The sequence below is a fragment of the Lemur catta genome, chromosome 5 (genome assembly GCF_020740605.2).
Source record: "Lemur catta isolate mLemCat1 chromosome 5, mLemCat1.pri, whole genome shotgun sequence".
Classification (NCBI taxonomy): domain Eukaryota; kingdom Metazoa; phylum Chordata; class Mammalia; order Primates; family Lemuridae; genus Lemur; species Lemur catta.
Genome location: NC_059132.1, coordinates 603870 through 628028, shown reverse-complemented (window position 1 = coordinate 628028; position 24159 = coordinate 603870). Strand labels below are relative to the sequence as shown.

General features: G+C 50.4%; 1 protein-coding gene across 1 annotated transcript in view; it reads left to right on the top strand.

Annotated features, from left to right (window-relative positions):
* Nucleotides 1–22091, top strand: part of ACSL6 (acyl-CoA synthetase long chain family member 6) — a 50961-nt gene extending 28870 nt beyond the window's left edge. Inside the window, exons 11-21 of the mRNA XM_045550733.1 lie at nt 1455–1532; nt 2916–3050; nt 3796–3930; nt 5363–5458; nt 6479–6551; nt 8368–8456; nt 9165–9281; nt 13321–13464; nt 14421–14522; nt 15405–15476; nt 21629–22091. Coding sequence (XP_045406689.1) covers nt 1455–1532; nt 2916–3050; nt 3796–3930; nt 5363–5458; nt 6479–6551; nt 8368–8456; nt 9165–9281; nt 13321–13464; nt 14421–14522; nt 15405–15476; nt 21629–21766 — 1179 coding nt within the window. The 3' untranslated portion in view covers nt 21767–22091. The remainder of the gene's footprint in view (nt 1–1454; nt 1533–2915; nt 3051–3795; nt 3931–5362; nt 5459–6478; nt 6552–8367; nt 8457–9164; nt 9282–13320; nt 13465–14420; nt 14523–15404; nt 15477–21628) is intronic.
* Nucleotides 22092–24159: the final 2068 nt, after the last annotated feature.

The following is a 24159-nucleotide window of genomic DNA, read 5'->3' as shown; positions in this document are numbered from 1 at the left end:
TCTCCGGAGCACAAGCTCCAGCCTCAGGATTTTCCCTGATACGGTCTGGGCTGTCGGCCTCGGACAGGAGTTGCTGTTTCACCAGAGCAGCCCACTGTGCAGCCACGTGTAGCCCCAGACACTGCAAGGATCCATGTGATAAAGAGCCAATTGATTGCTAAGATCCCGAAAAGAAAAGCATGCAAACCTATTCTTCATTTTTTTAACTTTAAAAATGGATATGCCTGTGGTCTTGTGTGTATCTTGATCGGAAAGTGATTTTCAATAGCTGTTTTCCAAGTAGATCAGGGTTTAATTCAGTCATTTTGTGTTTAAGGACTACTAGAGTCTGAGAAACAGCGGCAACTGCTAATTTATAAGGCTGTACTTAAAGGTAAATTTAAATTTAAAGAGCTTTGATTTCTTGGCCTCACAAAAGCATGTTAGCATTTTATAACCAGCTGAGAGAGGAGGACTTTCCCCAAAGTGGTGAGTATGACCTGCAGTTTCCCTCAGGATAAAGGAGCGTGTATTTCACAGCAGTCAGGCGTTTTCTCCACCATCGGGGAGTCACCCTCCCCGTTCACGCCAGGTGACACTGGGGGGCACACGCACCAGACGGTTGTATGTTTGGTAGAAACTGCGAGAGACAATTGGCGGCTGAGCCCAGGTTAGGAGCCCTGAGCCCGGATCCCAGGGTTTGTCCCAACTGGGCGAAAGCCAGCCCAGGAGAGGGATGGCGTGGGACCAGCTAGAGAGCAGGGAGTCCAGCCAGGGAGAGTTCCTGAAGGCGCAGCCCAGCCCGAGCCCCCCAGTGCGGCCGGCACAGCAGGGCTCCCCAGCTGCCCTAAGGCCCCGGTCCCAGGCCTGGCCCGGGAGGCCACGTTCAGCTGCATATGTGGGGCTTGGCTTGTCTCCTCCTCTTTCCGGGGGGGCTCGTTCCCCAGCCACTCACGGCTCTCTGGCCCCTTTGTCTGGAAGAGGACTAGGAGATGCTGGTTAGCTAAGACCTGCACACCTGCCCAGGGGACCAGGGGGACTGGAGAGGCAGGTGTGGGAAGGAGGGAGAGGGCAAGGAGGGGAGAGAGCCGGCAGGCGCTGACTGACTGCAAGTGAGGGGCAGCCCCCCCCCCAAGGAGACCCCTGCGGAGCCCGGCTCTGCTGGTTTATCTGTGCCTCTGGCTCTTGCTTCTGCAGATAACCTAGACCCTGGCGCTGCGACCTAACCCTCCGCTTCCTACGGCCTGTCCCTGTCTCTCTCTTCCTTCTGCACCTTCGCCTGCCGCCCAGTCCCTCTCGCTCTCCTTCCTTCTCTCGCTCACCTCACCTCTCTCTCTCTCCCTCTGTCCTCCTCCCCGTCCCTCTCCCTGTTTGGCCCCCCGCAGGACCATTTTCTCTTTATTGTTTTATGACTTTCTTGTCGTCTTCCTGTCAGTGTTTCTTTCCCTTCTGTCTCCCATGCCCGTCACCTGCAGAAAGTGATCTTTCCGAGACAGGACGATGTGCTCATCTCCTTCCTGCCTCTGGCTCACATGTTTGAGAGAGTGATCCAGGTAAGACGCCCGCCTCACTGACCGGGCCTTGCCGGGGCTCCTTCTGTTCTCTTGCAGAGCCAGTGGGCTCCCACTTGTGCGGATGTGCACATTTCCTATTTGCCTTTAGCACACATGTTTGAGCGAATGGTGCAGGTAAGGCCCTGGCGCCAGGCAGGCGCGAATGTGCCCAGAACCCGTAACCTAGCACGGGGTCACTTGTCACTGGTGGCGAGAAGTAGGGCCCGACCACCCTGTCCTGAGCAGGTACCACGGTGGTCAGAGGGGTCAGAGGACCTCGGTCACCCCGCCTGTCCCTCCTGGGAGCATTGCTCCTGGGGGGGACCCCAGGCCTGCCCCGTCTCACCGGCGGACGCTCCTCGGCTGAGAGAGACCCCAGCTGACGGCGTCAGAGCTGTGCAGCTTTGCAGAGGTGCTTTGCCATCGGAGCTCTGGGCCGTTCAGCTCCACGTATGGCCCCAAAATGTGTGGCTTTCGTAGCTCATGAATTCTTAGAAAAGAAAGCAAAACAGTAAAGTTGGGAAATCCAACTGTCGTGGCCCCTCAAGCTGTAGATGGGGTCTGGCCTTAGCCTGGCCCCGAGACAGGCCTTGTGGGGGTCAGGAGGGGACGGGGGGAGGGGATCCACATGTGAGTCCAGGAACAAAGGATGCCCCGTGCCCTGTCACTCAAGGCACCAGCCTGTGGATGACCTGTGTGTCCTAAGCCCTTCCCGTTGGGCCTTGGGCTGGGTCTCCTACAGTAGGACGAGCTGTCCAGACCTGGCTGAGAACGCTGGCGGTTACTGCTAACTGGCTGGGTGACTCTGGGAAAGTCGCTTTACCTCTCTGAACTTTGTGCTGCTCACCTGTAAAATGGGAATGGGGAACACGCCTCCCCTGTAGGGTTGCTGTGAGCATTAAAGAAAGGGGCGCGTACGTGGCCCCTGGTTCACGCCTAGTCCCTCTGGGAACCAGCCAGGCCCCTGGCCTCCCACCAGGCGGGACCCCTGGGGCCTGCGCCCCCCCTCAGAGTTGCTAGGACGTCCCTGGGGGACCCAGAGACTCTGGGGCTGGAGCAGACCCACTGACAGAGTGTGACACATCTCAGAGACCCGGGTCCCCAGCGAGGCCCACGCCCGGGGCTGGGAGGGCGTGAGGGGACGGGCCAGTGAGAGTAGCTGCTGTGGCATCTCCCGAAGGCTCCAGGGTCCGCCCTGTCTCCTGCTTCTCTGCCTGGGGGGACTCGGTGCGGCGGGGGGGGGCTCCTCTCAGACAGGAGCTTCTGTGTCTCATGGCAGCAGCCAGAGCTGGGTCGGGGGCGAGGGTGCCCTCCACGCAGGGCAGCGCTTTGGGCGGGACCGACCGGCCTGATGGCTCCTCCCTGCCTGTCCTTTCCCTGCAGTCCGTCGTCTACTGCCACGGAGGGCGCGTGGGCTTCTTCCAGGGGGACATCCGCCTCCTCTCGGACGACATGCAGGCTCTGCGCCCCACCATCTTCCCCGTGGTCCCGCGGCTGCTGAACCGGATGTACGACAAGGTGATCCTGGCGCGGAGCCTCTGGCCCGGCTGGGGCTGGGCGTCTGCTGGCGTGACGGGGGGGTCCGGGCCCAGGCGGGCTTTGCCCACCGCACCCCCAGCTCCTGGAAGTCGCCTCCTCTGTTGTATTCACGGACGTTTGCTCACTCTCCCTTCTCCTGTTTTCTTTCTTTCTTTCTTTTTTTTTTTTGAGACAGAGTCTTGCTCTGTTGCCCGGGCTACACTGAGTGCCGTGGCATCAGCCTCGCTCACAGCAACCTCAGACTCCTGGGCTCAAGCCATCCTCCTGCCTCAGCCTCCCGAGTAGCTGGGACTACAGGCATGCGCCACCATGCCTGGCTAATTTTTTCTATATGTATTTTTAGCTGTCCAACTAGTTTCTTTCTATTTTTAGTAGAGACGGGGTCTCGCTCTTGCTCAGGCTGGTCTTGAACTCCTGACCTCGAGCGATCCTCCTGCCTCGGCCTCCCGGAGTGCTAGGATTACAGGCGTGAGCCACCGCGCCCGGCCTCCTGTTTTCTTCTTACCCCTCAAAACCCTGGCTGGGAAGACTTTTCTCCCAGAACTTCCATCTCCACGACATGCCGGGCCCTTGCCAGTGTTGACTGTCAGCTGATGTCACACATTCGGTGGCTCCTGCAGGGGCAATGGGTGTGGCTTCTCTGTGACGCGTCTGCGCCTTCCTCCTGGGGGGTGTGTCCAGAGCGAGATGCTGAGGCCCCAGCTGTTCCCACCTGTGTCCCCAGATCTTCAGCCAGGCGGGCACGGCGCTGCGGCGCTGGCTGCTGGAGTTCGCGGCCAGGCGGAAGCAGGCGGAGGTCCGGAGCGGCATCATCAGGAATGACAGTATCTGGGACGAGCTCTTCTTTAACAAGATTCAGGTGAGAAACCAATAGGTGGCTATCAAGTGACACCTAAGTGTCCAGGGGTGACCTCCCACCTTGTAGGAGACTGGAGAAGTTTCTCCCGGCAGCCTGTGTCTTGTGAAACAGGAACTCATTTGCTTGTGAAATCAAAGCTTAAGCTGCCACAGAAATTTTCAAGTTGCCATTTTCGACCCTTGGAGATGTGTCATATTTGCCAAAAGGCCCCCAGCGAAGGACCCCTGGAAAGTGGGTCCCTTGGTCTCATGGGCACCAGGGCGGCTCTTCCAGCGGGTGGTCAGGCCAGGGCCCCACCGAGGAGCTCCGGGGGCCCGAAGGTTCTCCCGCCCCTGCCAGGCGCCAGGCCGTGGCGGCCGCCCAGGGGCACAAGCTTCTCGCTGAACCGCGAAGAACCTTCTTCTCCTTTCCCGTGTCCTGTCCCTCCACCTCCTCCAAACCAGGCCAGTCGTGAACTGCTCATTCCTGTGTCTCCGCTAACATCTTCAAGCTCTGCGTTACCCGAGGAATCTGTAGTTATTTAGTAGCATTACTCATTTTTTTCTTGCTACTTTATTTTTACGTATGAAAATTAATATTTAAACTCTCTGGGCTCAACTTACAGAAACGGAGTGTTTCAGGTCTTCTCTGTCCCCTGCAGGGCGTAGTAAATAAAGCCTGGTATTGATTTATAAATAAAAAAAAGGCAATGCCATTAAAGTGGAAGTGGGGAGAAATTGTTCTAAGTAATTGTCTTGGATGCTTTTAAATGACGGGAGAGTGAGGGGGCAGCTGTGTATTTTAAAGGAGAACCAATATAGAATGCTGCGCAGACTAATGGCGCCTGTCTCAAAGCCATAAAGAGTTGTTCGTTCACGTGTTCAGTTGAGTTGCAGAGCTGATTTGATTTATCATCTGCAAGGGGAAGCGACTTCCCCAGCTCCCGTGTTGTACAGACAGCCTCAGGCCTTTCTTTTTTTTTTTTTTTTTGAGACAGAGTCTCACTCTGTTGCCCGGGCTAGAGTGAGTGCCGTGGCGTCAGCCTAGCTCACAGCAACCTCAAACTCCTGGGCTTAAGTGATCCTACTGCCTCAGCCTCCTGAGTAGCTGGGACTACAGGCATGCGCCACCATGCCCGGCTAATTTTTTTCTATATATATAATTTTAGTTGTCCAGATCATTTCTTTCTATTTTTTAGTAGAGATGGGATCTCGCTCTTGCTCAGGTTGGTCTCGAACTCCTGAGCTCAAATGATCCTCCCGCCTCGGCCTCCCAGAGTGCTAGGATTACAGGCGTGAGCCGCTGCGCCAGGCCAGGCCTTATTTCTGACCCCAGTGTAACATCCAGGCCGGGTTCAGTTGTGGAACGTTGACCTTGGCCGGGGCCCGGGGTGGGGGGAGGGCGGACACCATCGCAGACATCACAGACTCTGGCGGGTTCTCTCTCCCCACAGGCCAGTCTCGGGGGATGTGTGCGGATGATTGTTACCGGAGCCGCCCCCGCGTCGCCCACAGTCCTGGGCTTCCTCCGGGCAGCTCTGGGGTGCCAGGTACTGTCACCGCATGGTCGTCCCCAAGGGCAGTGGGCAGCGTGTCGGGGCAGGAAGACCGCCCACCCCCTGGAGTGCAGAGCAAGGTCCTGGGGGGATGGAAGCTCCCTCCTCTGGGGATGAGGGAAGCCCAGAGCCAGTGAACGCCGGTGGCTTTGCTGCATTCCGCAAAGCCCAGGTGTGTCTGCTCTGACAAATGCCTTTGCCTGGGCCCTGGGAAGTTTTTAGCAAAGGGAAAGGGATCCGATAAACTATGTAGAGGTGGTCAACGTGCTGCGAGAATTCGAACCACAGCTACGCTGCATCTCTGCCCCCGCCAGCCCACAGAACAGCCCTCGCCCAGGGAGGGAGAGCAGGGCAGGGCGAGAGCCCACCTGTGTGGTGTCATCTGACTCCTGAGGTTTTGTCTGCTCTAGAAGTTCCTTTCTTCATTTATCCATTCAATCAGTATTTACTCAGCTCCTACACACGCAGGGCATCATACCTGGGTTGTAGCTGGTAGATTTTATGCAGAGTAGACGTGTCTGCCTCATAATTGTGCACACTCACGTTTTCATGCTTGGAAGCCACGAGCTTCTCACATGTCCTCCCGTCTCACAGCACCGTGGCCCGGCCGTTTCTGCAGGCAGAGACTCCCCCAAACAGGCAGCGAACCCCGCTTGTTTGTGTTTGTGCAGACAAGTGGGGCTCCGGAGAGGAATAACTTACAGAGACAAAACAAAACATAAACTAGATTTTTAAATGTTTATCTTTAATATATATTATCCATATGAAAAATAGATCCAATGGTTTAAAATAGGCCAGAAATCTTTGCTCCAGACCACACAACCTTATCTATTAAGTGTCAGTGGTGAAAACAGTGCCTCCTCCAAGCAAGTGTGGCCGCGCTTGCTGTCTGTGTCCATCTTCACCTGGAGTCGGCTCCTCCCTCCCTCCTCCCCGTGGGGCAGCCAGGTGCTCAGCTTGGCCGGCTGGGAAGGAGTGTATGTCCACAGCGCAGTTTCCGTGTTTTGCTTGAAGGTTTACGAAGGTTATGGCCAGACTGAGTGCACAGCTGGGTGCACCTTCACCACACCCGGGGACTGGACCTCAGGTAGGTAGGGCCGGGGGGCTGGGGCTGGTTCCCACCCTGCTGAGTGAGGACAGCAGGCTCCGAAGCTCCCTCACAGGGAACAGGTTTGCATGGGCGCTTAGGAAAAAGCAAAAGAAATAGGAGGAAAACATTCATGGTGGTTATGTCTGGGTTGTGGCATTATGGATCTGTTGTTTTCTTTGTTACACATTTTTTATTTTCCTATTTCTTTTATGGATAAACGGAAGTTATACAAAAAAGTAACAGATCACAAGCTACAACTCCAGGTGGAAAAATGCTTACGTTATCAGCATACTGGATTTTATGGATTCCAGATAGTGCACAGCCTTGCTTACAGTCATTTCAGAACAAAGGAAGCGGGCTGTAAACTGGGTATGACAGGTAGAGGAGCGGCAGGTTTGTAGCGACCAGGGAGCTGGTCCTTAAAGGGCCGTGTTAGAGGCCCTCTGGGAGCCGTGGTCTCCGCTAGGTGTGTCTGGAAGGCGGCGGCAGCCTCAGAGAGGGGCAGCTCACAGCCTCACCCTCGCTCCGAGTTGCGTCTTTCAGGGCAAGGGGGAAGCCAGTCCGTAGCAGGCAGCCCACGGATTAACCACCACTGACTTTAGGCCAGATACTGGAGGAGTCGGAAAACCATTTGGCAGAAGAATCCTTCAGGACGCTGATTTCCTCTGTGAGCCTGGGCCACTCTTGTGCTTAAGTTTGCTGAAGTTCAGACTGGAAAATGTGGGTTCATGAGCCTGCAAAAGCAATATGCCGCTTAACGCGATGCCATCTGCAGAGACCCTGAGGTAGTCAGCAGAAATGTGACAGGCGGATTTCACGTTGAAATCACATGGGTCCAAGCCAAGTACAGAAGCAGTTTTTCTTAGTTCTGCCTCTTTAACTATAGCTCAATAAAGCCTGTTTTGTATATGAATTCTGTGGTCACTGTGCCACTTGCCAGTCTCCTGCAGGGACCCTCTGTGGAGGTCCCGGCTCACTCATTTTTCTTAGTGACGCCATTATACGGACAATCACTGTCCTGCGTCCCCTTCCTCCTGGACACTCTTTCCTCCGTCTTTTGTCACCCTTCAAATCTTCCCATGTAAAACTGTGGCAGTGCTGCCTTTTCCATTGATCCTCACCATGAACACTTGAAAAGCCCGTTGGGTCTAAGAGGACGTGTGTCGCCGTGCTTTGCATTAACGGGTGCGGCAGCCTCACGGCCTTGTTTTCCACACGCGGCTCGCGGTTCCGCCAGGACCTCGGCCAGCACCTGCTCAAAACCCCCACCTGCCCGTGATTTATGTGACAGCCACAGACAATGGCTAGGACACGACTTAGACGTAACTGTGTGGTGAATGTGACCAAGAGAATTTGGAGTTTTGGTTTCGAGGGCGAGTTGCTTCCCCCGGTTTTCTTCCCGTTGTCACTCGAGGTGCAGTGAGGGTGCCCACGAGGGTCACAGAGCCTCAGGCCTCCCCCCAGACCCGCTGAACCAGAGTCTGTAGTTCAGTGAGACTGATGACGATTCCCGCACACTAGTCGGCAGTCAGGGGACCAGAGGGACAGCAGCGGTCGCTGCATTGTGTGGTCTCCAAACCGGGACTTGTGATCTGCCAAGGGGGGGACTGTTTTAACGAGGGTGTGAGCTCCCCGCCCCACCTAGGGACCCCGTGCCTCTCCTACCCGTTAGGAATCAGATCTAAAACAAAGGCCCAGGCAGAAGTTGGCCTTTGCTTTCTCCAGAACTCTGTTTTGTCGTCAAAGCTCGCCTGTGATAAACGCTCCCTTACGGGTGTCTTGCGTCCCCTCCCTGACCCCCCTGGCGTTTCAGGGCACGTGGGGGCGCCGCTGCCCTGCAACCACATCAAGCTGGTGGACGTGGAGGAGCTGAGCTACTGGGCCTGCCGCGGAGAGGGAGAGGTAAACTTGGGCCTTAGCCGTCAAAGCAGACAAACCAGAATGGCGGGAGGGAATGATTTTTCCCTTCACCTGTGAATTAAATTGTTTTAAATTACTGACTAATCTGACTCAGCTAAATTCGGCATCTCCCCTCCTGCCTGTGAGGCAGCCGACCCCCACTGGGACTGGGCTGCTGCAAAGGAACATTGGGAATTCCCAAACTTTGAAAAACTCCATTTTCCCCCTAACTGTCGTGGCCTGCTGCTGCGTGACCTGTCCCGGGAGAAACCCGCCCTGTGCTGACAGGCCGGGCGGGGAGGACAGAGCGGCCTGTTCTCGCTCGTGCCCTGGGAGGGAGCGGGAAAGCTGACCGCCCGGCCACGGAGCCAGGGACTCGGCGTCTCTGGTGGGACCAGCCAGCCGTCAGTGTCTGAGGAGACCCCGTCCGGCGTGTCACACAGCAGCGTGTGGCCAAGGCCAGGGGGCTCCCAAGGAGGAGGAGACGGCAGAGGTGTGGGGTGCGGGGAGCAAAGATGGGGAAGATGCCGCTTGAGGGAAGGTACAGGCAGTTCAGGTGGCTGGTGGCTGTCCCTCGTCCTCTGTGTCTGTCATGCCGTTCCTACTGTGGCTTTCCTGGTGGGTGCTGTCCTCACTGGCCACATGCCCGGTGACAGCCTCCCAGCCTCCCTTGCGCTGTGGCTGAGAGAAGCCGTGGTTCTGTCTCCACAGATATGTGTGCGGGGACCCAACGTGTTCAAGGGCTACTTGAAAGACGAGGACAGGACAAAGGAGGCCCTGGACAGCGATGGCTGGCTTCACACTGGGGACATCGGGAAGTGGCTGCCGGTGAGTGTGTCTGGAACCGGGGGGTTGCAGACTTTCTGGCTGTGGGAGGGTGCGGGCTCTGGCTCACCGAGGCAGGAGTCTCCTCCACGCCTTCCCTGACGATCGGTCGCCCAGGGGCACCTCTGTGGACGGGGAGGCTCTCCCCCACCCGGACTCCAGGGCTCCCTTCTCCCTCTCTGTCCCTGAAGGTGAGGAGGCACCTGAGCAGGCGGGGGCAGCTGGGGTCTTGGAGACTGACTCCCTGTGCCTAGGGGTTTCCAGAAAGAGACCCGACTGCGTGGACTCCAACAGTGGAGTAGAAGGAGCATGGGGTACACATCTCGGGGAGGTCTGGCAAGGGCAGGGCCCGCAAGCCCAGAGACGCCGGCCCCCGCTGAGAGGTGGCCCCGAGCAGTGGGAAAAGCAAGGAGCGGGCGGGAGGACGCCTGAGTTCCTTTGGCTCCACCTGCAGCTGCTCGTGCAACCTTGAGCAAAGCTTCATCCCTCTCCTGGGCTTGACCCCAACTTAACTGTGGAATCAGAGAGCAAGCCTGCATGGCATTCTGTGGCCGTAGCCCCTGCCTTTTAGCCAAAACCGGTTTGCCTCAGTCTCTCATTTTTAAAATGCTTGAAGGTGCAGACCCGGGGAGGTGGGGGGGGAGGGGATGGAGGTATGACTACATGATGAGTGCCAGGCGCACTGTCTGGAGAATGAGAACGGACGCGCTTGGGACTCTGACTCGGGGGGATGGGCGGGACATGGAAAATGTATATAACCTAAACTTATGTACCCCCATGATGAGCTGAAATAAAAAAAAAAATAATAATCATCTATCACAAAAAAAAATAAAAAATATATAAATAAGTATAAAAAAAAATAAATAAAATAAAATGGGGGTAGTAACATTGCCTACTTCTATAGTGACTGTTGTGAGGAAGACATGAGACTGTAGCTATAAAGCACTTGGCACAGTGCCTGGCACGTAGGAGGCACTTAGTTGGATCCTTTGGCCAGAGAAGGGCCTGTCGCCGACACTGAGAGTGATGCAGCCCCCAGGAACCCCCCGTGTCTCTGGGAAGTTGCTGCGGTTTGGGGCAGACATTTCGAGGTGTTAAGCTGATCGGGCACGGGAACGATGAGCCGCCCAGGGCCCCAGGGCCCAGCAGGTGGGTGCAGCCCCGCTGGGTCTCTGCTTCCCTCTGAGAAACGGTCACGTCTGCAGCAGAGACGGATGTGTCCCCAGGATGTGCCCTGTGCCAGGGACTCTGCTGAGGGAAGACGGTGCATACTGAGTCCCCAACCCAGTGTGATGGGCTTGAGCCGGGGCACACTCACCTAGGGAGAGGCAGGGGAGGACAGGCACCTGCTGGATCCAAGTCTCAGGATCTCAGTCACGTTCCCAGGGGGGAGGAGAGAGTGAGGACAGTCAGGGCAGGGTGACATCATGGGCTGAGCAGAGGCACTAGAGGCGTCAGGCAACTCATTTCAGCTGAAGGCTCATAAGTATGGGGGAGGCCGGAGGGGCCGGGGGGCTCTGGACCCTGGCAGAGGGCGGGTCACCCAGTCAGCGCAGGACACTTAGGCTTCAGGGCCCCTCACTTGCTTCCACCCCTTCTGGGCCTTGCACTTCATTTCGTATTGTTTTTCTTGAAGAGGACCCTCAAAATTATAAAAGCCGGAAGCCCTACAAAGCCCTGGGTCTGCTACTGATGCCTCGTAACTTGAACAGAACTACCCACCATGCCGTGGGTGTGAGGAGCAGATAAATCAATTCACGTAAAGAAGCCGTCCCCAGCCTTTTTGGCACCAGGGTCCGGTGTCATGGAAGACAGTTTTTCCATGGGCCAGGGTGAGGGGGATGATTTTGGGATGGTTCAAGAGCATCACGTTTATTGTACAGTCGAACCTCCCTGCTAATGATGGTCTATATCTGTAACCACCTCCCAGCGCCAGCGTCACGGCCTCAGCTCCGCCTCGGGTCATCGAGCACTAGATCCTCCTGAGGAGCCGCAACCTAGATCCGTCCCATGCGCAGTTTGCAGCAGGGTCCCTGCTCCTATCAGGATCTGACGCCCACTGATCTGACAGGAGGCGGAGCTCAGGCAGTGATGCCAGCGGTGGGGAGCGGCTGTAAACACAGACGAAGCTTCACTCCTTAGCCCACTGCTCACCCCTGCTGTGTGGCTGGTTCCTAACAGGCCACAGTAGCCGCCCCAGTCCGTGACAGGGGTTGGGGACCAAGATGCAAAGCACTTAGTGTTGTGCGTAAGCACAGAGCCTAAGACAGTCTATTTTTTAAAATTATTATTATTTTTAAATGACTGTTGAAACTTAATTAAAATTGTGGCAGCTATTGAGACAAATACTCTTTCTATATTTCCTGTGTAAAGCAAATCATACAGTCTTGGCATAATTCAACTTAACTAGGATGTGATTTTTTTAATATTAATATTATTTTTCTAAAAATTGTATTTGGCCTTCCTCTTTGTATTCATAAATGAGATCTGTAATTTTCCTTTTATATACAACTCTGTTACGGTTTTGGTGTCGGCATATTGAATGAATTGGTGAGTGTGGGTTTTTTTTTTTTTCTTCTTGTTTTCTGGAAGAGTATGTACAAGGTTTGAATGATCCATTCTTGACACTTAGGTAGAAATTGTCAATAAGGACATTTCTGATTTAAAAAGTTATTATTGTTTTGAAATAGTATTCGATAGATCAAGGAAAAGGCATCCTCTTCTAGTCCAGAGGGAGCCGGGTTCAAATCCTGGTTCCCCTACCTCCTAGCTGTGTGGCTTTGAAGGAGTCAACTGGCCTCTCTGATGCTCATTTTCCTCATCTGTGACACAGAGGTGACGACGTGCAGCTCATGGGGGGCCATGAGGACCAGAGAAGCTAGTGTAGGGGAGTGCCTGGAGTCCAGCCTGGGTTCTGGGCAAAGCAGTGCTCGCTGGTTTCCCGCTTCGGAGAGATGGCTCTGGCTCTGGTGGGCCGAGCAGACGGAGTAGTCAGGAAGTGCTTTTGGTGGGAGGAGGAGGGAGAGGTGAGTGGGATTTATGAACAAGGATGGATGGTCCCGCCCGCTGGAGACCCCAGGAGAGGCAGAGAGCAAGGCTGTCCCCAGGTGTGGGGGTCAGGCGTAGGGTGGGCTCGAGGAGGAAGGTCATGAGCTTCATTGCGGGGTGTCACGTCCGGAGAGACAAACAGCCTGGGTTTTGACATATTCGGAGGGCGGCTGCGTTCCGGGTCTGGGGCTCGGTGAAGAGCCAGAAGCTCAGACAGACCCAGGAGTGGCCAATGGAGAGAAAACTGGGGTTACCTCGAGGTGCATTGTCAGTGGAGATGAGGCAAGAGCAACATTCAAGGGCTGAGCCGAAGGAGAGAGGTCCAGTTCATGACTCTGGAAACTTAGAAAGGTCAAGGAGCGTCGGGGAGGTGTCCACGGGTCCCGGAGGCTGGTGGCACCAGCACTCGCTGCCCAGGGTTGGGGTCCTGCAGGGGCTCCAGCACCATCTGGCTGTCAGGTGGGAGCTGTGGGGGCCTCTGCCGGACCTGGAACCAGGGATGGAGGGGCCGTTCTTTGGGGATGGAGGCAGTGGCCGGGCGGGAGGCCCGAGTGGGGCCCAAGGAATGAATCCGAAGAGGCTGGAGAGAAACAGGGCAACTGGAGCAGGAGCCTGGGTGACAGCAGAGCCCTGGTGGGAGGGAGGTGGGCTCTGAGGTGGAGGTGAGGACACCTGTCGCCAGGTGTGAGGGTGGCAGGGCTGGGAGGGGTGGCCGGGGGCTGACTGCCAAAGGGAAGGACAGTGGGCGCTCAGGGCCCCTCAGAACTTGGGCGCCTTCGGCCTGTGGTGCCTGGCAGCTCCGCAAGGGCAGAGACCACAGATGAAGAACGAGGGGTCGGCTGGGATCTGCTGGGGCCGGTGGGGCCGGGTGGGCTTGGTGGGGTCGGTGGGGTCGGTGGGGTCAGGTGGAGCAGGGGCGAAGGGCTTGGGCACTGAGTGAGGCTCAGGCCTGGCAGTGCCATCTTCTTATGCAGCTGTTCATTCAACTCCATAGACAGGAACCCTTAAAATCATTGATCGGAAAAAGCACATATTTAAACTTGCTCAGGGAGAGTACGTGGCACCTGAGAAGATCGAGAACATCTACAGCCGCAGCCAGCCCGTGGCGCAGGTCTATGTCCACGGGGACAGCTTGAAGGTGAGGCCCTGCTCCTCCTTCCCACGGGCACTGGGCCTGCTGCAAACCCAGATTGAATATTAATCTCCAGTCGGACACCAGGATTCTCCTGTGCATTTTAAATCATGAAAGAAAATTCCTTTTTAAAGGAGAAATCTTGATTACTTGCAGTTTGATAAAATGCAGTCAGGTGAAATAAGCTGCTGGAAGTCGTGGCAATGAACATTCTCACTCCTCTGAATTTATGTTCCCCCTGCTTCCAAGGCGGATTTTTGAGATATGCTGAAGCCAGATTCAGGGTTTCTACCGTTTCAGTTTTTAAACATGCAAATGAACTTTACAGATTAATGGGTGCAGTATTGCAAATAATGGTGCTAGTCGTGGTATAGTTTATTAGGATTAACTTACTGGGGGGGGATTTGTACTTACTTTGCTTTCAACATCGTTTAGATTTGAAGTCAGAAAGATCGTGACTATATCCTGTGATATCAAAGATAGTGAACATATTCTATACTCTCATCGCATTTATATAATTAAATATTATTAAATTATTTTTGAAAAAAATGCTTTAAAAGTTAAAACAGAGTTTTTCATGAATGTGGATCATATTAATGAAACAACTTCAAAATGGTCTAGAAATCCCGGAAAACATGTTTTGGTTCATGGAGAATTTGGAGCATAGAGTTGTTTGATTAGCACCCTGAAGATGTTCTGATTTAAGATTGGCATGAGCATTAAAGATACATATCAATCTAACTTCACTGATTCTTAATGCCCTTAAACTCATTTTTTTATAAAGTTAGGAGAATATATCAGAAAATGAACCATTGAGAATGTGTGATACATTGGCGGAAATGCTCCATAAGCATGTCCTTGTTTTTAGAAAAGGGTAGAGTCTGAGAATTTTGACGCTGGACCACAGATAGCCACTGTAAAAGCTTTATGGTGACTGTGTTTTCCTGTGCTGGGTGTCGCAGGCCTTTCTGGTGGGCATCGTGGTGCCTGACCCTGAAGTCCTGCCCTCCTGGGCACAGAAGAGAGGAATTGAAGGCACGTACGCAGAGCTCTGCACAAATCAGGTTTGTGTCTCGGGGCTGTTTCCTAAAAGGTGGCTGAACGTTTTATGACGCCACATAATCAGGGGACAGAAAAACTGTAGACCAGTAAAATTTGAACTCACAGGGAATTTCTAGCATTACACATGGTGAGACTCTTAAACTGGAGATCTTTTTGTTGTTGTTGAAAAACTCATTTTTCTTCTTGGAAAGACTGCTAAACTGCTGGGTTTTAGAACCAAGGCACATCGCAGAAAGCTTATCCAGCCCTGTTGTTTTGCGGTTTGGGGGGGCATCAGGGAGGGAGGTGACGTGCTCAAGGCCGCACCGCTGGTTAAGGGCGGAGTCGGCTGTGAGCACCGGCTTGCTGGCTTGCTGGCCTCGCGCCTTCCAAACGCAAGGTTGATTTTGTGTCTCCTGGGCTCCAAGAGACAGTCGTGGAATTGAAAAAGTAACACGCTTCTTCCTGCTTAGAGCATCAGCCGTTGTCACCTCCCGCAACCTCACGGCATGTCAGGGCTCCGCGGAGCAGGTCGCTGGGCTGTGGCTCAGCGTCAGCCCCTGTGTCACACAGTCCTTTCTCAGCAGCAGCTGGACCAGACCTGTCCCGCTGGGCCCTGGGCTCACCTGGGGCAGCAGAACTCACCGGGCCGACCAAGGGCTGCTGCAGAGCACCCTGAGCTGTCTCAGCCTGCTGTCCGTGGTCCTCTGGCCGTTTCTGGCACTCACCTGCCTGACTGGCGAGCGGGGTGGGGCTGGGGGTGTCAGACGCAGGTGGGGGAGGGCGCGGGGGAGCACACGTGGGCACCATCTCCGGTGGCACTTTACTCGGAGTGTGTTGGTTCCTCTGCCTCCCTCGTGACGTGTGTTCTCCTCTTGCGGTTTGACCCGTGTGGTCTGATTCAGGACGTGAAGAGAGCCATCCTGGACGACATGGTGCGGCTGGGGAAGGAAAGCGGACTCCACTCTTTTGAGCAGGTAACTTGCTGGCCCCACGCTCCCTACGGCCTTCAGGCGGTGATAAAAATTAACCTCTCGTGACCCTGACCTAGATTCCTTACCTTGTACGGTGTGGGCTGCAGGCGGGCTGCAGACCCCTGCGGGGCTCTTTCCAGCTGGCTCCGCAGCGCCCGAGCCCAAGTAGGTCGTGTGTCACGCGAGACAGTGCCCGTCCTCGGGCTCACAGACGTGCGTCAGGGCGACACAGCGCCCTCGCTGCCACAGGGGAGCGTGTGTACGTGGCCTCTTTCCCAAGCTGCCCGAAAGACTGGAGGCCACAGTGCTATCCTATTTTCATGTTTATGGGGACTGTCTTGGGGCCAGCAGGCAAGCTTGCTTGTTAGAGGGGCAAGATCGGCCCTGGGGTCAGTGGTCTGGCAGCCCAGCATGTCTCTGTGCAGGGAAGGAGCGAAGCACCTGTAGGGAGAGGATGGAGTCGTCCTCTCGACTCTCCGTCTTTGCAAGGCTGGGTCCTGACCGCCCCTGAGAGCACAGGCCCACCTGCTCCTGCTTACTTACACCACCTGATGTGTCCTCTTCAGTTCAACATTCAAAGATAAAAATTCTTCAAATGGAAAAATATTAATATACTGATTTTTAAAATATCTTTGTATTTAAAAACATTGTTTTTTATAAGATAAACATTTCATTAAAATAATTGTTTTTCATACACTCTTGTGTCCCCCAGTTATAGTGTTAGAGTCTGTAAGGTTTATGAGAATCTCTAAATTTTCTATGTTCATTTGATGACAGCCTAAAAATATATTCAAACCAATTTTAAATATTAAACTCTTACAGTACAATAGAAAAAAATTTTAGTTGGCAATAAAAAACATTTCCCCAGATTTAAAATTTTAATTTCTTAAGTTTCAAAATGAGGAAATCTAAACACAGTTTTAGGGTCTAAGAATATTGTTTTTCCTTTGAAATAGATCTTTGCATTAATCCAGTTTAGGAAACGCTACTTCACCCTCATCTGTCAGTATGTGTCAGGGCAATTAAGACCTGGATAAATGAATCTTTATTTTAATAAATTATAAAATCTGAGGCTTTCAGGCAAGTCACGTTTATCTTTCTGAATGAAAGGGCATTAAATTTCCGAATGTTGCCAGAATTGACTTCTTTGCCTTCCTTAATGGGGGGCGTGATTGGACGCTCTGTGATCGTGTGGACCAGAGGCCACAAGTGACTTGGTGCAGGCCTGCCTGGTCTGGGCCTGGGTGGCAGTTTGAGGGGCTGGATGTGGACAGACCGGAGGAGACCGGCTGCCTGAGCTGCTTAGCTCTTGCAGCCGTCCTGGCGCTCACGAGGCCTGCTCGCCCCCTGCTGGTGTTGAGGTGCATGACCTGCCCCCTGGGCACCCAGAGTCACCACATCCAGACTCCCCTTCCTGGAAAAAGATGCCAACTCTGAAGATTAGGTTTAAAAGGGACTTTTGGCTAAGTTTCCCGTGTTAACCACTGCTCTGCTCCCAGCACTTTGACTGGGAGTAGACGTGTTCTTGACTTTCCACATGCCTTAAGCGGAGTTTCTGCTCTACTAATCTGCCCTCACCATGGTAACCTCAAACACAGGGAAGTCATGTGGCGTCCCGGGGCCTGCAGTTTTGCTGCCAAGGCTATCGCCTCTTGGTTTTCCCTGTTCCCATTCTCCCTTCTGTTGGTCGGTGGCATCCTCCCCGCACGGCCAGCGCCTGCCCTCGGCTGACCACAGGGAAGCAAAACCAGGGTCTGTCCCCAGCTGTGATCCAGATTCAACGTAAATCATTTCAGCTACTCCATGATCCACTGTCAGTTTTTCCTTTTCCCTCTTCAAAAATGAGAGGCCAGTTGAGACTCTAATTACACACACACACACACACACACACACACACACAGATAGATATCCAAGCCCAGAGTTTAAATCATTCAACAAAAGTTTTAGGAGTTCATGCTTATGAGACTGGGTTGATCTGAGTTAAACTTTGAATTACAAAAAAATAGATGTAATTTAATTTCCACGAATTAGAAAATTGGTATTTTATTCCAATGCTGTATTTAAATGTTACAGTATTTTTTTTTAAAAAAAAAAAAAACAACCCCGGAGAAGTTCTTTTCAGTGACAAGAGTGTAATTTCAGGAAAGGAAGCTAACATCAAGCATCTCCTTCCTTCTTTCCTCAATAAAAGTGTTGCTAAATAAAAGTGGGAAAACCCATTTTATGGAATATTTGGCATAAAGGGAGAATAAGAATTCCCATACCTTTTTTTGCAAGTTCACAATTGGGAAGTTGGTTTTATGAGAAAATATGTAATTATTATAGGAAATATAAATTTTTTATTGTTGATTTATTTCTGAAAGAAATTATAGGGTTTTGGCCCACAGTTAAGGTCAGTCTCAGTGAAACAACTTGTTCAACTTATCTTTTCTACTTACTGACTAGACTTTTAGTCACTCAGGCAGGTTGTATAGGTCTTTTCATGGAAGGGTTTAAATAGGCCCCGGGCTGTAGGTCAGACTACAGCAGGGACTGGCAGCCTGGCAGCAGTACCTCTCTGATCCACTCACTCGGGGCCTGGGAGGTGAGCCAAGTGCAGGCTGTCATATTGCCTGGACTTCTGCAAGGCTGTGTGTAATAATTTTGCCTCTTCTCAGGCAGAATTATCTTGTAGACAGCCACATGGAACTGCAGATACCCACTCAGCCCTTTAGGTTTGCTGCAGGTAGGTAGCTGGTTTGACGGATATTCAAAATCCACCTGTTGATGCAGTTTTTCTCCTCCTAAGATCATGTTTTCGTTTATATTTCTACTTAACCATCTAAACAGCCTTATGTAGCCCTCCCTATGAATTTTATCTTCTTTGTATTGTATATTTTGTATCTTCTACTTTGATAGAAACAGTATCACATAAAGACCTTTGGTAAATGCAAGCCATCTATCCATCTTCTTTTGTTAATGAGATTCAAAACGCCAGAATTTGTTATAATTTTTCTTAATAGCTTTTTAAAAAGTTGGAGGTATAACTATTTAAGGGGTCTTCTTTGTATTTCTAGTTTTTGACTTGAAAATATCAGTGAATGTAATAGAATTCTGTGAGCAAAGAATTATTTCATCTCAAATAATACCACCTTGCCAGGATACTAGACTGTTAGCAGCATAGATTTTGAAAACAATCATTGACATATTGAATTTTTGCAACTTATATACATTGATTTTTTAAAAATGTTTTTCCACGTGTCTGTTGATTTTATGAATAGTTCTCATATGACAACAGCCTCTGACAGCGACCTCTCCTGGCTTTTGTGACCCACACTCTGGTTCCTTCTGCTCCTCAAGTCACTTCTCTGTCTTAAGCCCAGGCTGCCACTGTCCTCCAGACTAACATATTCAACGTTCAAAGATCACCCGGATGTGTCAGAAGCATTTCAAACTTAATGTGAATGCATGCTCTTCCCACCCCCTAAAAATCTTCCTGCTCCTCCTCCATTTTCTGCCATCTTAGTATTTGCTCAAGCAGAAATCCAGAGCCATTTTTCTCTCTCTTTCTTTACCACTATCCAAACCGATTACTAAGTCCTGTCCTTTCTACCCCCCAAATCTATTTCCATTTCCACAGCCCACTTCATGGTCCAAATCGCCACCCGTCTTGGCTGTTGGCTCATCTTCCCGTGTCCCTCTTGTCCCACTTCAGTCCATTCTTAACAGAGTAATCTTTCCAGAGAGCCATTCTGGTTCTGTTTCTCACTGCTTAAACATTGTTTAAAAGAATCGTGTCCCAACTCCTTAGCTAGGTGTATTGATCCTTTATAATTTGGCCACCGTCTGTCTCTCCAGCCCCATCTCCTCTTCATGTGTGTCACACGCTTCGGCTGCGTCGTAATGTCCCAGCTGTGCTTTGGCACAGGTCACCCCTGCCTCGAGCACCTCCCTCTCCTTAGGCCACATGTCAACCCCCCCTCCCCCTTGCTATCCTTATCTGGCTGAAGCCTACTGATCCTTCAAAGTTCAGTTCAGTTCAGGCATCCTTTTCCCATCCATCCTGCCCAGGCCTGGGTTAGGTGGCACATCAGCAATGCTCTCAGCTGTGACAAAAACCTCACTGACAGCATCCTAAACTTACCAGGCCGGGGATTTTCTTCCCCCTCACGTGAGAAGTTGAAAGATGTAGGTCCAAGGTAGGTGCGGGTCCTCAGAGACCTAGGTTCTCCTTCTCTTTGCACTCTTCATTCTTGGTATTAATATACTGGCGTATTACCTCATGGTCACAGGGTGACTGCTACAGCTTTGGACACTGTCCACATTCAAGAAAGAAAGAAGAGAGAATGGGTGGAGGTAGCCAAGTCTAAATCTTTCATTAGGAAAGCAAAAACTTTCCCTTCTCACTAGCCACGGATAGATCTCTTTGCTGTCTCCTAGCTGCAAAGGAGGCTGGGAAATCAGGGAGTAGGATTGTCGTGATTGACATAGACTGTCTTGGCCTCAAACCAAAGCAGGGTTCTGTTAGCATGGAAGAAGTGGGGAGTCGGTGCTGGACAAACAACTGTCTCTGCCCGCCTTCGCTGTGTTTGTCCCCAGAGTAGCAGCAACTGCAGCATCTTTCAGTAGATTGGAAACTCTGTGTGGACAGAGACTGTATCTTGTTCTTCTTTGTATCCTTGAGCCTAACACAACACCTGGCACATAGTAGTTGCTCAATAAATATCAATTACACAAAACAACAAGCGAATGTGTATTTAACACATATTTTGAATTAATTTTTTTAAGTCTGTATTCCAGCAATTCATAACCCTGTTCACTATTTAATGGTATGAGTGTATTGTCTCAAAAAAATCATTGAATTTGATCCCACTTGTCACTCGAGATACATTTTCTTGGAGATGGTGTCACTCCAGGATTCAGTCCAAGCTGAGATCACAAAATTCCTAGAGCACTGACTGTGACCCTCCTGCGGGAGGAGCCTGCCCAGGCCCTCCTGGGTTAGCTTCTCTTCGCTGGTCCCATTCGTGTTCTGATGAGACTGTATGAAGTGGCCTGGCCTCTTCCTCATGGAAATGAGCAAGCTGAACACTAAGTCTGAACCTTCCGTGCCCCCTTCCAATAGATTTGATAAAAAAAATTCCGTGGCAGAACATTTTTAAAACTTGGACTCATCGTGTCCTCCCGAGACTTTACGTTCTTGCTGTGAACGGGACCACTGTCTCTGTGCAGCCATCCAAACTGGAGCCCTGGCAGTCCTCGAGGATGCCTGCCACCCTGCCACGTCTTGCCAGTTTACCTCTGAATCATTATTGGCACTGTTTCCTTGTCTCTTTCTCTGCCGCTGCCCTGAGTGTAGGCTCTCGTCTTCATTCTCATGAATTGGCCAGATCCTGCCGATTAGTTGCCCTGATTCCAGTCTTCACTTTCCCGAAAACCATCTTCCCATTTCTCTTGGCAGGATCTTTCTAAACTGTGTATTGCCACTGCCCTGTTTAAAACCTTCAGTACCTTCCTGCCGTCTTCAGAATGAAGTCGGGCTCCCCCATAACCGGCCCCCCTCCCACTTCAGCTTCATCCCTCCCACTCTTTGCCTCCTATTTTATGTTACAAGAAGAAACCACTTGGATTTCCCTGTTCATACTCTGCATTTCTCCCCACCCAGGGCTCTGTTCTTGGGGTCGCCTCTGCCTAGAATGCCCTTCTCCACCCACCTTTCCCCCTTGGCCGGTTAACTATTACTTATTCTTTCACATTCGCCTGATTTGGGGAGTCCTCCCTGACTGCTCCTGCCTCTCCCCTCCCATGACTGAGCGAGGTGCCCTCTATCCTGTGCGAACCGCACTGAGGATCGCCAGGGCATCCATGATTCCTGTCTGTGTCCTCAAAGACACACACACAGAGTAAGCAGCCAGTTCATTCCTGTCGACTGGCTAAATGGATGAGTAGGAAGGAAAACGGTGGCTTTTATTCCATGAGCAAGGTATTAGTAACAAAAGGAAAAGGTGGCTTTTAGATATGTCAAATGGGCTGAAATGTTACTAACAGTTTGACTTAGCATACTGTTTGTATATTAATTTATCTATTCCCATGTGCCTGCTTACTTTTATCATGTATACTATAAATATAATTGCGTTCTATTCCTGTTAAAGATGTGTTCTGCATTTGGTTTTTAGGTCAAAGCCATTCACATCCATTGTGACATGTTCTCAGTTCAGAATGGCTTGCTGACACCCACACTAAAGGCTAAGAGACCTGAGCTGAGAGAGTACTTCAAAAAACAAATAGAAGAGCTTTACTCAGCCTCCATGTGAAGTTCAAGGAAAGTTCTTCTCAGCGTAATGGACTGTGTAGCAATATTCTAGTTATTCCTGAAAGTAATGAGTCAAAATGACGCAGCTGAAAATGATAAGTACCTGATTTGACGACCGAGCCTTTCCTGTTCCGAGAAGACTTTAACAATATTTTCTCTATCATCACCAAGTACACTTTATTTTTATTAAAATGATATTGTAGCGGGCTGCTAAAAATATCACAAATGGCAATGTAAAAATCAAGATATTTTCTCAAGAACTGTGTACCACTAAAAGTAATATATTCTCAATGTTCACAGAACTGCTATTAAACATAAAGGAAAAATATAACTGACATACTGTACTTAATAATTTGTGGACTAGTAACCAGATACAGCAAATATCTAGGCAATGTGGACTACCTCATTCAATAACTTATTGTCAAAATCACAATGAAATCAGACTTTAAAAATTAAAGCTAGGTGTACAGAATCATGCTAAAACAAAACATGATAACTCACATTCTGCATAACTTCCGGATTCTCTAAACATGACAGTCCATTTTGACACGTGTGAGAAAGTTTTCTATCTGATTTTTACTTTTATTCATGAAAATGCAAATTCAGATATTCTTAAAACAAATGTTATGTTTATATAACAACTTATAACTTAGAAAGATCTTTCAATTCATGTTCCCATTCATTAAGTTCATTAAAATATTCAGGAGCTACCTAGAAATAATATAATATAAAATGATTCAAGGATAGTATGCATATACTCATGGGCTTCTTACCATAATAAATTTTAAAAGATATCTGTTGACGCTACAATGGATGGACCCTTAGGGAAGACTTGGGAGAAGAAACTCAGTTATTTCTCAGGGTGGGCAGCAATTAACATACCTGTATTCCTTGTTGGGGTCTCGCAGTCTCCATTCTCCGTGTGTCTGTGCCATGTCTGTTAAACCCACTATGGCTGTAATTCCGAACAATTTCACTTTCTTTCAGTAAGACTATCGAGGCCGGATGTGGGGAGGAGGGGATGTTATTTCCAGAGGAAATAATTTTTTGACGACATACTGTTGAAGAACCTCTTCAAAATGCCCTGACAAAACTTTATAAGTTCATCATAGAGAAACATCTCCAGGGTGGGCACAGTGGCTCACGCCTGTAATCCCAGCACTTTGGGCGGCTGAGATTGGAGGATCCTTTGAAGCCAGGATTTCGAGAAATACCTCCTAATGGCATAATTCCATTCCTAAAATCTTTAAATGCTTCTAAGTTTAACCACGAAAACCTCCTTTCTTGTATTACGTATGTAGACATACTGTGTACTGGAGTGCCAACAATTTTATATAATTACAACCCAGATACCATAGACTGCAATTAACTTCTAAGCTATCGAATGTGCATCTGAAAAAGGCATGGCCCTAGGAAAGTATTTTTCTCCTGTAGAGACAGAACTCTGAGAGCACATGAACAATTCATGTGTTAATTCAAAATATGTGTGCTCAGTGCTCCCAGTCCGGAAGCTCCTTTCCCTTGGAGGAAGTAGAAGCAGTTTGCAAATAAATGTTGTCAGTTAAAAAGGGCACAATCATGTGGGCCTATCGGATATATCTGCATCAGTGATTATGCACTTACGAGTCTGGTCAAAAGAAGACCACAGTTTCATTTGATGTATTTATCCAGCCTTTTAAACATTCCCTGGGTGTATTCTCTCTGAAGACCCACTGCTACGCTTGTACATTTGACATTTAATAGATGAGCTAGTTCTACGCACAGTGCTTTTTAAAGGCATTTCTGAATAAACAAATACTTAAAATGTCCAAGGCCACATCTGTATAGCATTAGTTTTTTCATACTTAATATATATACGTGACTAATTGAAAGTGAAAACTGTCACCTGAATTGGATATTCATACTATTTTAAGGGCAAGTTGCCTCAGATTTCAACAAAAAAGTTGTTTCTTATTGTCCTTCCCCTCAACGAAAATTTCATAGTTGACTTTGATTCCAAAAGTGTCTTGAATAATGTAATATAAGCAAATAATTTAAAACTTATTTTGATTCTATTTATACTTCATAATAGATACGATTGATTATGAACAACTCAAGATTTCTCTTTTTTCTCACTTAAAAAAATCTCGTGTTTCTACTAGACTTCCAGATCTGTGTGGAAATCATCACACCTGGGCCCGGGGACGGGTCTGTGCAGACATGCTGAGAAAGTATCGGTGGGCCCAGCACACACTGCATGCACATTTATCTCTCTGTTTAACGCAACTTAATTTTGTGATAAATGAGAAATGAAACAATATGCACTAATGGAAAAATCTTTCTTGCTTCAGATTTCCCAGCTTTATTTTGAGGGAGAAATAAGTTTGTGTTTCTCATTAACCGAGATAGAAAAAG